General features: G+C 46.5%; 1 pseudogene and 1 gene segment (V, D, J or C); both read left to right on the top strand.

Annotated features, from left to right (window-relative positions):
• The first annotated feature begins 5,353 nt into the window (after positions 1-5,353).
• Positions 5,354-5,759, top strand: LOC138847239 (immunoglobulin heavy variable 3-23-like). The segment is given in 2 exon segments: positions 5,354-5,399; positions 5,503-5,759. Coding segments are annotated over 2 exon segments (303 nt in total).
• A 2,528-nt stretch (positions 5,760-8,287) lies between these two features.
• Positions 8,288-9,693, top strand: LOC100342392 (protein tyrosine phosphatase type IVA 1 pseudogene; annotated as a pseudogene).
• The last annotated feature ends 6,076 nt before the right edge of the window (positions 9,694-15,769 follow it).

Raw genomic sequence — 15,769 nt, 5'->3', positions numbered from 1 at the left:
TCTCATTTGCAAGCAGAGGTGGCCGTTGGTAGTGCAAGGGGTCAGACTCATGGAAAACACTGGGTGTGGAGAGGTCTTGTTCCCCACTCTCTGCTGGCCTTGTCTCCATCTCAGGGAGACCAGAAGGTGGGACAGCCCAGTGAAGTCTGCACTAGAGTCCAGGTGGTTCTGGACTGTGTCCCTGTGAGCCCACCAATGATCCAACCCTGGAGCTGCATCCCTGCTGCATGAAGGGCCTGCCCCAGAGACTGTGTGTCCAGAGACCCCAACTCCTTCCTCCGGGGACTGCCCCCACCTGTTCTCAGCAATGCTCCTCCTTCTGTGGAAGCAAAATTGTCCTTCAACTCTCAACTTTATCATCATCAGGAATGAACAAATTTTCTACTCTTCACCAGGATAACTGCATCAACCCCATGTGTTTACAAAATGTCTCCTGCAAAAATGCAATTGTTCTCTAATATAGGATTCTTACAGAAACTGAAGCAATTCTCTCAGCTGAAGTAGAAATGACTAATTTGGAGTGGCTCTGTCTAAATTTGGAGACAAAGGAGAGTCTCTGTTTCAGGTGGGAACAGATGAGTGGCTAGTATGTTGCTATGCACCTCTTTTTTTTTTCCACATGTTGGTTCCAAATGTAGTACCCCAGAGGCGAGGTGTGTGGAGCTCACAGCCGTAGAGGCTGACGTCCAGGATCAGCCAGTGAGAATGTTGTGCCATCAGGCATGCTAATATTGTGAACATCATACAGTGTTCAGGCATCCTAATATTGTGAACATCATACAGTGTTCAGGCATCTTAATATTGTGAACAGGGATGGGAGGGACCCCATCCCCACACATGACATCAGATGAGACCAGGGCTGACTCTAGCAGCACTGTGCTCTGTACTGAAGCTGGGGACCCAGGAGATCTACTGTGATCTCCTCCAAGAGCAGATTCCCCAGAAGTGAACAAATCCCACTAGGCCTCACTCGCACAGCTCCCCCACTTCTCCCACAGTCACCCTGGAATCACTCCAAAACACACACACCTTTGAGGACACACTCTGCCACAGGCAGAGGAGGGAGGTTTCCTTCCACACGCATTGTAGGCCTGATGACTCAGAACCTGTTGTTCAGGATGAAGCCAGTTGTGTAAAACAGGTATTTTGAGACGTTAGAAGACTCAGGGCCAGTTTTAAACACAGCTCATGCAGACAGTCCTTTTGTTCCTTTGGGATACAGGCTACTGATCATACGTTCTATATGAAAATAGTTACTTCCATGTGTGTGTAGGCTGCTCACTTCTCATCGGTCCACTTGCAGTAGAGAAGCTCTGTAGTTTATGCAGCATCTTTTGAAAAGTTTTTCTTATGTTGCCTGAACTCTGGAGATCTAAAAGGGAAATCATGGAAAGACCACTATCAGGGAGATTCTGCCCTATATTTCCTTCCAGTAGTTGTACAAAGGACTTTGCATCTGATGTCAGATCCTGTTATTCCATGCTTTCCATGTAAACATCCAGAACGTGCACCCCCTGTCAGTGCTGTTATGTTGGGGCCATGCTCAGCACTGAAGCTGTGAGGACAAACTACATCCACCCCCAGCAGGCTGCTCCCAGCATTCTGTGTGGTTCTGTTAGTGGCACTGGGGACCTCAGCTTCCTCCATGAGGCCCTGACGTTGAATCCACTCATGGTGGGAGTCATCACTGGATGCACTCCCCAGAGGCGACACCATTCCACATCTCCCAGGCACCTGTGCTAGTTTTACTCAGTGGTGGTCAGTGTGGGGGTCCCTGGGGCAAGGAGACCTGATCAGAGCTCCTGACTCAGTGTTCTGCTGCAGGCACTGGGTCCCAGCAGTGTGGCCCTTCCACCTGTCCTTATCCTCATGCAGAGGAAGAGCCCACCCTGTCCACCATGTCCTCTCTTTCTATGCTGCTGGACCCTGTCCTGACTGTCACTTCCCCACGTGCCATGGTTCTCCTCCCCAGTCCTCAGCTTTGGGGGTGGAGCCATCCCCTGAAGATGCAGACTTCTGTGTCTTGGGGGATCAGTGCTGGCACAGTGTCTGGGGTGGACTCTGCTCACGAACATTTTCTACAGGATCCCACCAGGACATGGGTCATGATGGTTTCCTCCTGCAGGTGAATCACTTTCCTACTCAGTGGACACAGAGGAGCAGGGTCTGGGGTATTGAGGCTGAGGATGCTGTTCCTGCAGAGCCGTGAGCAGAGCCAGCGCTGCTTGGTATGTGTGTGTGGTCGCTCCAACTGAGCAGCTGAAGGCTGCATGTTAGGTGGGACTTACCCTCCATACTTGATGCACGGAGCCTCCCATCATGTATGTGGGGACCTCACCACCCAGTGATCCCATTGAGAGGGGCTCTAGGGAGGGGACAATGCCATGAAGGTTCTTCCTGCATTAAAGGGACTATGAACCTTAGAGAGACCCTCCCATACATTTGTGGTTCCTGGGGCTGCAAAACCAGGAATCTGGTATTGGGTGCCAGAGTCACATGTGAGACCCTTTTACTCCCTTGTGGGAGGTGCACATCTTAAACAATGCAACTCATTTTATTATTTATCTTATATCCATGAAATTTGATAACAGAGTTAAGATTAATGTGCTGCACATTTGTGCAAAATACAATATACTTACTCTAATTTATTTCAGTTTTACTCTTATAAGATTTTCAGATATTTTGGTTAAAAACTAATAAACCCTCATTCACCTGTGCCCTACAGGTCCTGCAAACTCAGTGCCTTCAACTTCTGCCCCTGGAAACCTACATGATGCTCAGCACTGAACTGGATGAAATCTGTTGTGAAGGAGCCCAAAGGGGCTCAGGCCTTAATGTGACTGGAGGAGGTGGGCCAGATCAGGGTGACACAGGAGCAGTGGACAGCACTGTGGGATGTCATATTTGCTCTTGGCGTAGTTGTGCTGAGGAGTGAGAGAGGCACAGCTGAGTCGCACTCACCACACACTTTCAACATGTGGGGCTGCCTCTGTATCTATCACAACTCGACAGCATTGGGAAGCAAATTGCCCAGCAGAGAAATTGTGAAGAACAGACAGACAGACACCAGCACGTGGAACACCACACTCAGATGCACCTGCATGAAACCTGGTCCCCTGTGCATCTCTCTGTCAAAAACAGAATCCAGCCAAAGTGCTCCATATTCATGAACTAACTTGTGAATGAGGTCACTGTAGTTGGAGATGGGACTGCAAATGTCTAGACATGGTGCCCTCAGATCGCTTGGACACATCCCTCAGACTTCATATTCCCTGGAGGCAACAGCAGGATTTGGCAATTGTTAAAAAAAATTTATTTTATTTACTTTATTTATTTAAATGACAGAGTTACAGAGAGAGGTAGAGATACACAGAGAGAGGTCTTCCATCCGCTGGTTCACTCCCCAGTTGGCCACAATGGCTGAAACTGTTCTGATCTGAAGGCAAGGGCCAGGAGCTTCTTGGGGTCTCCCATGTAGATTCAGGGGCCCAAAGACTTGGGCCATCTTCTACTGCTTCCCAGGTCATAGCAGAGAGCTGGATGGGAAGAGGAGCAGCTAGGACTAGACCGGCGCTCATTTGAGATGCCGGCGCTTCAGGCCAGGGCTTTCACCCAATGTGCCACACACCAGCTAAAGTATGAGATTGGTGAACTTTTGGGGTGGGAGTTCACGGACTGGCACTTTTTGGTCCATAACTGATATTTCATTGGTGTTAATATCCAGCACACAGGTGTTTTGATGTGTACTCAATTCTTAACACACACACTAAAACCTAAAAAGCCATGAATTGCTTTTTTAAAAAAAGTTATTTCAATGACATTCGACTTCAAATTTGGAAGAAACACATTCATGTGCCACTATCTTCAAAGACTGCTCTTGCATAAATCCTACCCAGTCACAATTTAACATCATATACACGAAAAACTCACTATTTCAACCCTTCACAGCACATTAACAAATTCATTAGGTAAACTGGACAACCACAACCAATGACGGTACAGAGCACACATCGCTCCTGGAGCTGTTAGGTGGAGTGGGAAGTCCTGTGTGAGGAACAGAGGTGTAGAGTGTGGAGGTGCCTCCTACCAGACTAGAGCCCCTGGACACAGCACAGCCTGTCTGTGATTCCTTCAGTAACTGTGCACGTGTTCAAGGGAGGTATCCCTCATGCCAGTATCACATTTCTGTGCTTGTGCAGACACAACACAGGGGCAGGCACTGTTGTGCAGTGAGCTGAGCCCTTGTTGGGAGCCCACACCCTGTGTTGGAGTGATGGCTCAAGAACCAGCCTCTCCACCTCAGGCCCTGTGTCCGGAGGGTAAAAACGTAAAGGTGGGGCCGGTGCTGGGACATAGTATGTTGCAGACCAAATCTGCAGTACTGGCATCCCACATGTGCACCGGTTCAAGTCCCAGCTGCTCTACTTCCATTCCAGCTCTCTGCTACAGCCAGGGAAAGTGGTAGAAGACAGCCCAAGTCCTTGGTTCCTTGTACCCGCATGGGGATCTGGAAGAAGCTCCTGGCTCCTAGCTTCCAAGTCCCTAAGGTCTAGCTGTTGTGACTAATTGGAAAGTGAACCAGAGGAAAGACGATTGTGCTCTCTCTCTGCGTGTCTCTCTCCATTCTCTCTCTCTCTCTCTCTCTCTCTCTCTCTCTCTCTCTCTGTCTCTAGTTCTCTCTGTGTGTAACTTTGACTTTCAAATAAATAAATAAATGTTCAAAATATAAATTAAGGGCCCGAGCCAGGGCTCACTTGGCTAATCCTCTCTCTGCAGTGCCGGCATCCCATACAGGTGCCAGGTTCTAGTCCCAGTTGCTCCTCTTCCAGTCCAGCTCTGAGCTGTGGCCCAGGAGGGCAGTGGAGGATGGCCCAGGTGCTTATGCCCCTGCACCCACATGGGAGACCAGGAAGAAGCACCTGGCTCATCTCTTTGGATTGGAACAGCGCTGGCTGTAGCTGCCATTTGGGGAGGGAATAAACAGAAGAAGACCTTTCGCTCTGTGTCTCTCTCTCACTGTCTATAACTCTACCTCCCAATAAATAAATATATATTTATATAAATTTTAAAAAGATGAATGAAATGCTTTTATGTCCATTATCTCACAACAATTTCCAGGTCTCATGGCATTAATCGACTACTTAAGACGCCAGACACCCTCGTCTGCCCTGGGCCCTGTCCTGTCTGAGGCGTCTGACCCCATACCTGCTATATAGGGGAAGCACATGCAAATAGGGCTCCCTCTGCCCATGAAAACCAGCCCAGCCCTCACCCTGCAGCTCTGGCACAGGAGCTCCAGCCCCAGGACTCCCAGGTGTCTACTCAGTGATCACACTCAACACAGACGCTCACCATGGGGACTGGGCTGCGCTGGCTTCTCCTGGTCGCTGTGCTCAAAGGTAATGATGGGGAACGCGGGGCACTGAGTCTGGGAGAGGATGTGAGTGAGAGACATGGAGAGTGTAAGTGACAGCTTCCTGACCATGTCATCTGTGTTTGCAGGTGTCCAGTGTCAGGAGCAGCTAGAGGACTCCGGAGGAGGCCTGGTCACTCCTGGAGGATCCCTGACACTCACCTGCACAGCCTGTGGATTCTCCCTCAGTAGCTGCAGCATGGGCTGGGTCTGCCAGGCTCCAGGGAAGGAGCTGGAATATATCAGAATCATTAGTAGTGGTGGTAACACATACTACGCGAGCTGGGCGAGAAGCCGATCCACCATTTCCAGCAACACGCCCAGAACACGGTTTCTCTGCAAATGAACAGTCCGACAGCCGCGGACACGGCCATCTATTTCTGTGAAAGGGACACAGTGAGGGTCCTCAGGCTGAGCCCAGACACAAACCTCCCTGCAGGGACGTGAGGCTCCACCAGGGGGCGCACAAGATGCACCGAACCAAGATTCTGGTCCTGCACAGGTGCAGAGGGAGATGAAGCCCTGGTTTCAGGTCAGGGAATTGAGGTTTCCTCTCCTTTAACACTTTTCAGGGAATAATTCTACTTTTTTTGTTTCCGACTGATTGCAGATTCCGTGGACACCTCCCTGGGATTTCATATTCATTGTACCATCCAATGGTGCTTGAACATCATGTAATAATTGTTTCTCGTTTTTGATGCTTTTCCATATGGTTTTACTAATTAACCTGACACAGACTTGTACCAGGGTTATCATCTCTCTCTACCTCCATAAAACATGTCAGCTCTGGTATGTCTGGTAATAGCCATTCTAACAGGAGCGATGTGATATCTCAATGTGCTTCTAACATGGACATACATGATGGTCCCAAATTGATAGCATTTTATATGTCTGTCTATATATCTTCTTTTAATAATGTATAGAAATGATATAAATTTTAAATTTATCATTTTATTTGAGACCTTGTCTTTATGTATTTGTCCAAAACCACAGAGAGACTGAGACTGACAGTGATTTTCTAATTCCTGCATCACTTCCCAGATGGCTACAAAAGATTCAGCTGGGTCAGGTGACAGCCAGGTGCTTGGAATTCTGTCCAGGTCTCCCACGTGGGACTACTTGGAACCTCACCTACAGCCTCCCAGGGTGTGCTTAGGCAGGAATCTGAAACTGGAACCAAAGTATGACGCAGCACTAAGCATCCTGACACAGGAGGCAACAATCCCACAGGCTAACTCCAGTGCTGCTCCTGTCACCACAATTGATTTCTTCCCTTGGGATTCAGTTGCTTGAGATCTTTGAACATTAGGAAACAGGCCCCTAATCATATGTATAATTAATCTTCAATTATTTTAAGTATCTATTTATTTTATTTTAAAGACAGTGTTATAGCAACAGAGGAAGAGACAAACAGATGGAGGGAGAATCTTCCTTCCACAGGTTTCCTTCATGAATGTCTCTAAGACTGGAGATGGCTCAGCCTAAAGTCAGGAGCCTGGAACTTCCTCCAGATTCCCACAAGTCTGGAAGGTGGCAAACCCTTGGGTCATGGTAGATAGTGATCACCATTGCACTTCCTACCTCTGTGAGTTCAAGCGTGTGGACTGCATATATAACTAATGTCACATACTGTGTGTCCACATGTACCTGGATCATTTCTGTTAGTATGTACGCTCCAGGTTGACCCACATTTCCTAATGACAGAACAACCTCCTTCTTAATACTGAATAATATTCCATGTCCAAATGGGAAAGAATCCATTCACTGTTTTATGTACACTTGATCTTTTTTGACTGAACTATTGTGAGCAAAGCTACAACCTGAACACAGGACTGGGGATGAATTGTGACACAGTGACTTCTACCCAGTGCTTGACCTCAACTCAGAGTCATGGTTACTAGACACAGGGAAGAGGGGGAAACAGGGGACGGCTGATACCAGGACACAAAGCACCACCAAAGGCAGGAATAAATCTGCCCACACCACAGTGGGCTGACTCAGTTCACCACAACCCATGACAGGTTCCACAAATAACTAGAACTGAGGTCTCCAGGCCTCCCAACATAGTGATGGAAAGGAGGTGGAAATGTACATGACAGGGAGTTGATCTGTGCCCATTTCTACCATGCACATTCCAGTAGCACACTACACCCCACTACCATGTACAGTGTTCTGTGTTCAGGAACAGTTTTAAACAGTTTAAATAGTTTTTAAACTTTAAGGCAATGGATGAATAAGGAAACAAAACATAGTTAACCTTAAAAAATACACTTGCAGTCCTTCATCTGTTTAAAAGTGGGTGACAGGCATTAGGAGAAAATTGGCTAAGTCCCCACTAGGGACACCCGAGTTCCCGTCAGAGAACTGAGTGAGCCCAGCCTCACGGCTTCCCACACTTTTTCCTCATAATGCATCATGGGAAACTATAGATGACGCTACAAGCAAATGAGCACCTACCACTGACGTTGGAATTACAGACACAGTTTCTTGCTCCAGGGTTCAGAAAGACTAACTCCTAGGGGTCATAGGCATTTGGGATGTCTGGGGCTGTCAACCCAAAGGCAGAAATCTCCCATTGTCACCTTTTCTGTCCATCTCTACATTTCTGTATCTCTCACCCCTTCTCTCTCTATCATTGTCCCAATGTCTTTCATATAGATGATAAAGAACTAATGGTTGGCCTCGGCGCGCGTATTGGCTCCTTCGGCTGCGGGCCGGCTCGGCGACGAGCTCTCCTCCTAGCCGCTCACTGCATGGTAGAGTGTGGTGCCCCCGCCGCTGCCTGCATCGCTGCCGCCGCCCCACGACGACAACCTCCGCCCCCTGCCCTGCATCCGCAGCTGCCGCCTGTGTCGCCGCCGCCTCGGGACCGGCTGTATGATTAGGCCACAATCTTCAATGAGTAAACATATTCCTCAGTTCTGTGGTGTTCTTGGTCACACATTTATGGAGTTTCTGAAGGGCAGTGGAGACTATTGCCAGGCACAGCACGACCTCTATGCAGACAAGTGAACTGTAGAGATTCGTTACTTCTCCACCAAGAAGCCCCCATAAAAGTGGTTAACCTGGACACAGAAGTGTTGGATTGAAATCCACAGAGCATTTTACAAGAGTTCTGACCTGGATGGGGTAAACCTCAGTGCACTTCCTTTCTATTGCCTCAGTATTACTGGATTGAAGAATTGCTGCTTCTTGTTAGGAGGTTCATTTCATTTCCCATTACTCCCAACTTCATACTTAAAGCACTGAGAATCACAAGTGGAAGATAGTGAAGTAGACTTCAGTTTCTTTGTGTAATTTCTGTATTCAGTTTTTTTTAAATTCTTTCATAATCCTATTAAGTGTTTTTTAAGTAAATTAACATGGCCCAAATGAACCGCCCAGCTCCTGTGGAAGTCACGTACAAGAACATGAGATTTCTTATTACACATAATCCAACCAATGCAACATTAAACAAATTTATTGAGGAACTTAAGAAATATGGAGTTACCACGATAGTAAGAGTATATGAAGCAACTTATGACACTACTCTTGTGGAGAAAGAAGGCATCCATGTTCTTGATTGGCCTTTTGATGATGGTGCACCACCGTCCAACCAGATTGTTGACGACTGGTTAAGTCTTGTAAAAATTAAGTTTCGTGAAGAACCTGGTTGTTGTATTGCTGTTCACTGTGTTGCAGGCCTTGGGAGAGCTCCAGTGCTTGTCGCCCTAGCATTAATTGAAGGTGGAATGAAATATGAAGATGCAGTGCAGTTCATAAGACAAAAGTGGTGTGGAGCTTTTAACAGCAAACAACTTTTGTATTTGGAAAAATATCGTCCTAAGATGCGGCTGCGCTTCAAAGACTCCAATGGTCATAGAAAGAACTGTTGCATTCAATAAAACTGTGGTGCCTAATGCTATTGCCTTGGAAGAAGAACTTGAGACAGGATCTAATTTGTCATACATATTAGCCAAAGGGTATTGAAAATTAGTTTTACCAGGCCACGAGTTTGACAGAATTGCAACCTCTATCTTTGGGTTATAACCAACTTATTTGGACATTTAGCAAAAGATTGTTGCTGTTTAGTATTTAAAATGTGCTTATCATTTGTACCAATTGACTTTTCCTGAAATCATGCAATATTGAGTTGTATCTTAAATCTATTCCCATGCCAGAATCTTATCAATACATACGAAATTTAGAAAGGTTAGGTGCCAAAATACCCAGCACAATACTTGTATATTTTGTGTCATACAGAATTAAAATCCCAGGAACTATGAACACTCTAGACCTTATGTGGTTTATTCCTTCAGTCATTTCAAACATTGAAACTAGGGACTATATGGTTATTTGCCTGCTCACTTTATGTTTACATCTCCCACATTCATACCAGTATACATCAGGTTTGCTTAACCATTGATTTCTTTTTTTTTTACCAAGTCTTATGATTATTTAATGTTTCTATAAATCTTTTGCTGTTAATATAAAACCTCCATTTTGAAAAATCTACATTGTACAGAAGCACATGTCTTTAATGTCTTCAGACAAAAAAAGCCTTACAGTTAATTTAACGTTTGCACTCTGAGGTGCAGCTTAACAGGGAGGGCCTGAGAAAAGAATGGGAGGGGGCTATTAAATATTTTTAGTAGAATGTTGCCTTTGTCTTGTGCATAACATGTAGAATATGCTCTTTAATTTAGTAAATATTTTTAAGAGGTAGAGATGCTTTGTTATTGTAGCTTAAAATTCTTAATCATAAAATTTCTGAAATTCTTGTAATTTTTTCCATACTTATCAAAAGCTGTTTACCAATTTATTTTTGTTTGAAGTGTGATTTTTTGTCCTTCCCAACCTCTTGCAAAAAAAAGTGGGTTTCTGCTAATGAATTGAGCAGACATCTAATATTTTATATGCCTTTTGAGCTGTGTAACTTAATATTTGAATACTTGATAATTTGTTTTATTATGTAATTGATAAAATGGTGATGTGTATTAATGTTAGTTCAACCATATATTTATAATGTCTGGGAATGTGTGGTTATAGTTCTGTGGGAGAATAATTTGTCAGCGTTCACCAGCTTGTAAAAACTTAGTGCGAGAGCTTAAACATCTAAATAAATAATGAAATGCAAAAAAAAAAAAAAACTAATGGTTATTAAATAAATGAGGGACATGATATTGCTAACACTGGATATTAAGGGTACACACATATTAGAATGAAACAAGGTCATTGCCTTCAATCTTTTAACATTATGATAGCATAAACATTCATATGATCTGAATCCTATCATAGCCATCAGCCTACAAACCTAGGACACCACGTCTGCCCTGGGCCCTGTCCTGTCTGAGGCGTCTGACCCAATGCCTGCTACATAGGGGCAGCACATGCAGATAGGGCTCCCTCTGCCCATGAAAACCTGCCCAGCCCTCACCCTGCAGCTCTGGCACAGGAGCTCCAGCCCCAGGACCCCCAGGTGTCCACTCAGTGATCGCATTCAACACAGACGCTCACCATGGAGACTGGGCTGCGCTGGCTTCTCCTGGTCGCTGTGCTCAAAGGTAATGATGGAGAACGCGGGGCACTGAGTCTGGGAGAGGATGTGAGTGAGAGACACAGAGAGTGTGAGTGACAGTATGCTGACCAGGACGTCTGTGTTTGCAGGTGTCCAGTGTCAGGAGCAGCTGAAGGAGTCTGGGGGAGGCCTGGTCACGCCTGGAGGAACCCTGACACTCACCTGCACAGTCTCTGGATTCTCCATCAGTAGCTATGGAGGGAGCTTGGTCCGCCAGGCTCCAGGTAAGGTGCTGGAATAAATCGGATACATTAGTAGTAGTGGTAGCGCATACTACGCGAGCTGGGTGAATGGTCGATTCACCATCTCCAAAACCTCGAGCACGGTGGATCTGAAAATGAACAGTCTGACAGCCTCGGACACGGCCACCTATTTCTGTGCAAGAAACACAGTGAGGGGCCCTCAGGCTGAGCCCAGACACAAACCTCCCTGCAGGGGCGCGCGGCTCCACCAGGGGGCGCACGAGACGCACTGAGCCCAGATTCTGGTCCTGCACAGGCGCAGAGGGAGATGAAGCCCTGGTTTCCTGTCAAGAATTGGGGTTTGCTCTCCTGTAACAGTTTTGAGGGAAGAATTCTACTTTTTGATTCTGTCCCTCCCAACTTCAATGACGGGGAGAAAGTCTGATGTAAAAGGAAGAAGTCCTAATTGAACGATTTGGTACATGGACAGCGACTGTCCTCACCAGGATCAGAGATGTGGGAATATTGAGGACACTATTGAGTCTCTTCCAACCTGACTCAGGACAGCACCCTCAGGGCACTGAAAGCTTTGGACTGTTTCAGTTTTCCCTGTGTAACCAGGGACAGCCGAGACAGTGCCGTTGATCTGTTAAACAGCAACTATTCCACTCAGCCCTCTCCTGCCACAACCAGCAAGTGTGCACGGAACCAAACTTTGACTCTACATGTGGGTGATCCACACTCACTTTCTGCAGACTTTAACCCGACCTGCATTTCCCCTTTAATCCTGGAACAGTCTGTGGTCCCTGTGTGAATGTCACAGCACTCAGGGATGTACTGCAGCTCAGCTGTGTCTCAGGCTGAGCTTCTGCAGGCACCTGGGAAGCCTACAGGGACTTCCTCATCCTCTAGGTCCTGGGACCCTCCTGGGGGCTCCCTGTCTGAACTCAGGAGGGAAATGCACTGGACAATAGCAGTCAAGGTCATAACTGAATGGAAAGTGTTGGGTGTGCACTTCCAGCTGATCTGGTTCTGCTCCAGTGTTGTGAGACCCCCTGCACCTGTTGTGGTTGAGGGAGAGCAGAAAGTGGGACACACAGTGGCTGTGCACTCTGGGGCTGGAGTCCACATCATGGGGAGCTGTGTCTGTGGCTCCAGCATGATGACCAGTGTCCTGAGGCTGAATCACAGCTGCAGGAAGAGCCAGTCCCAGAGATCATGTGTCCAGAGTCCCTGCTCTTCACTCCATGTCTATGCTGACTGGCATCATCAATCCATTTGGAGGCTTTCTTTAATATACAGAGGGAGTCCCCCAGGCTGCATATCAAAATTCTGGACACAGCCCATTTACACGCTTTCCCATACTTGTACTGACAGTGCACCTGGAAGACAGTAGATGATGGATCTGTTATGAGGCCCCATCACCAAGGTGGGAACACTGATGCAGTTCCATGCTCCTGGGTTCCAGCTGCCAAGCCTTGAGTGCACTGCCTCCATTTATCATCTCCATAAAACATTGGCAAGCACAACACCAGCATTTTCCGTTTTAGCCATTTGATTTTTATAAATGTTTGATAAATATTAATTTGATATATACATATGAGGTACAATTATGTTTTGTCATTCTTATTGACATGTTCATCACAAAATCCACATGTTTCCATGCTAGGATGTCAGTTGTCTCCTGTTTTTTTTTTTTTTTTTTTTTTTTGACAAGTAGAGTGGACAGTGAGAGAGAGAGACAGAGAGAAAGGTCTTCCTTTGCCATTGGTTCACCCTCTAATGGCCACCGCGTCTGGTGCGCTGAGGCCGGCGCACCACGCTGATCTGAAGGCAGAAGCCAGGTGCTTCTCCTGGTCTCCCATGTGGGTGCAGGGCCCAAGGACTTGGGCCATCCTTCACTGCACTCCCTGGCCACAGCAGAGAGCTGGCCTGGAAAAGGGGCAAACGGGACAGAATCCGGCGCCCGACCGGGACTAGAACCCAGGGTGCGGGCGCCGCATGTGGAGGATTAGCCTAGTGAGCCGCGGCGCCGGCCAGTTGTCTCCTGTTTTGGAATTCCGTAGACCCAATATTCACTTCACTGCTGTCACCATGCTGTACAGTAGATCCCTCAACATGTGGATCCTGTGGGACTGAAACTCTGACCTTGCTCCAATGTCTCATCTGTTCCATGCCCTTTTCTTCCATTATTGATTCCTTCTTCTAAGAAAATTTCACTGGATTATATGTGTGAACACTCGTGAATGACGCTGCTTTAATTGCACATGGAACTGCAGTTGTATTTTCTATGGAGACTGTGAATCCCATGCACATCTCCCTGGGATTTCACATTCCTGCTACCCAAAATGCTGTTTGAAGATCCTGTGATAACTGTATGTCTCAGTTTTTGATGACTTTCCATAATGGATTTACTAATTTACCTGACTCCAGCCTTGTGCAACCAGAGTGGTCATCTCTCTTCCTTCACAAGAATTGTCAGCTCTGGCTTGTCTGGTAATACTCATTCTAACATGAAGGATGGGACATCTCATTGTGCTTCTAAAATGTGCATACATGATGATCTGACATTTATCGCATTTTATATGTTTGCTTTTATATCATTTCTTAAAATTATAGATATAATATACATTTAAAATTTGTAGATTGTATTTTAAAATTTGTCTTTATGTATTTGTCTAAACCCACAAAGAGACTGAGACTGACAGTGATCTTCTAACTCCTGGTCAATTCCCAGAGGGATACAACTGCTTCATTGGATCATGTGACAGCCAGGGGCTTAGAATTCTGTCCAGGTCTCCAAAAGGGAGTACTTGGAACTTCACCTATGGCCACCAGAACCAAACTAGGATGCAGCACTAAAGAACCTGACACGGGAGGTAGCAATCCCACATGCTAACTCCAGTGCTGCTCCTGTCACCACCTTATCAGTCACTGCATTTAAGCAATTGATTTCTTTCCTTGGGATTCACTTGTCTGTGTTTATTCAACATTTGCATATAGGCTTCTAATGATATGGATAATTAATCTTTCATTTATTTTAATATCTATATATTTTGTTTGAGAGGCAGTGTTATAGCAAGAGAGGAAGAGACCAACAGATGGAGAGAGAATCTTCCTTCCACAGATTTCCTTCCTGAATGGCTGTATAGGCTGGGATGGCTCAGCCAGAAACCAGGACCCTGGAACTTGCCCCAGTTTCCCACAGGGCTGGAAGGTGACAAACCCTTGGGTCATGGTAGACAGTGATCTCCTTTATACTTCCTACCTCTGTGAGTTCAAGCTTGTGGACTGTATATATAACTAATGTCACATACTGTGTGTCCACATGTACCGGGATTATTTCTTTTAGCATATTAGGCTCCAGCCTGACCCATGATTTTGTAATGATAGAATGACCTCCTTCTTAGTACTGAATAATATTCCATGTCCAAATGTGAAAGAATCCATTCACTGTTTTATGCACACTTGCTTTTTGCAGATTGAACTATTGTAATCAAAGCTGCATTACCTGAGGCCAGCGCCACTGCTCAATAGGCTAATCCTCCTCCTGCAGCTCGGCACCCAGGTTCTAGTCCCGGTCGGGGCGCCGGATGCTCTCCCGGTTGGTCCTCTTCCAGTGCAGCTCTTTGCTGTGGCCCGGGAGTGCAGTGGAGGATGGCCCAAGTCCTTGGGCCCTGCACCCACATGGGAGACCAGGAGAAGCACCTGGCTCCTGGCTTCAGATCAGCGCGGTGCACCAGCCACAACTCGCTGCCCGCAGCGCCTATTGAGGGTTAAACAACGGAAAAAGGAGGACTTTTCTCTCTGTCTCTCTCTCTCTCTCACTGTCTAACTCTGCCTTTCAAAAAAAAAAGCTGCATTACCTGAATGCAGGACTGCAGGTCAATTGTAGCACAGTGACTTCATACCCAGTGATTGACCTCAAATCAGAGTCATGATTACTAGACATGAGGAAGAGGGGGGAACAGGGGACGGCTGATACCAGGGCACAAAGCACCACTCAAAGGGAGGAATAATTATGCTCTGTGCCTCAGTGGGTTGCCTCAGTTCACTAGAACCCAGATCATGTTCCACAAATAACTAGAACTGAGGCCTCCAGGCCTCCCAACACAGAGTGATGGAAAGGAGGTGGAAATGTGCATGACAGTGAGTTGATCTGTGCCCATTTCTACGACACAGATTCCAATAGCACACTACACACCACTAACGCATACAGTGTTCTGTGTTCAGGAACAGTTTTAAACTAAGGCAATGGATGAATAAAGAAACAAATCATAGTTAACGAATCCACTTGCAGTCTTTCATCTGTTTAAAAGTGTGCAGCAGGCACTAGGACAAAATTGGCTAAGTACCCACTAGAGACACCCGTGTTCCCATCAGAGTGTTGCTTGAGCCCAGCCTAACAGATTCCAATACTCTTTCTTGATAATGCATCACGGGAAACTGTAGATGACCCTACAAGTGAATGAGACCCTACCGCCAACGTGGGACACACAGTTTTCTGCTCCAGGATGTCCTAAATAGCACTCTGGCCTCAGAATCAGCCCTAAAGGCACTCGGATCTGGCTGAAAAGCCCATGAGAGTATTTCAGGCATGGAAAGCCAAGACACTCT

Source organism: Oryctolagus cuniculus, chromosome 20 (genome assembly GCF_964237555.1).
Source record: "Oryctolagus cuniculus chromosome 20, mOryCun1.1, whole genome shotgun sequence".
NCBI classification, from domain to species: Eukaryota; Metazoa; Chordata; class Mammalia; order Lagomorpha; family Leporidae; genus Oryctolagus; species Oryctolagus cuniculus.
The sequence above is the reverse complement of the archived record's forward strand: the minus strand, read 5'-3'. Positions and strand labels throughout refer to the sequence as shown.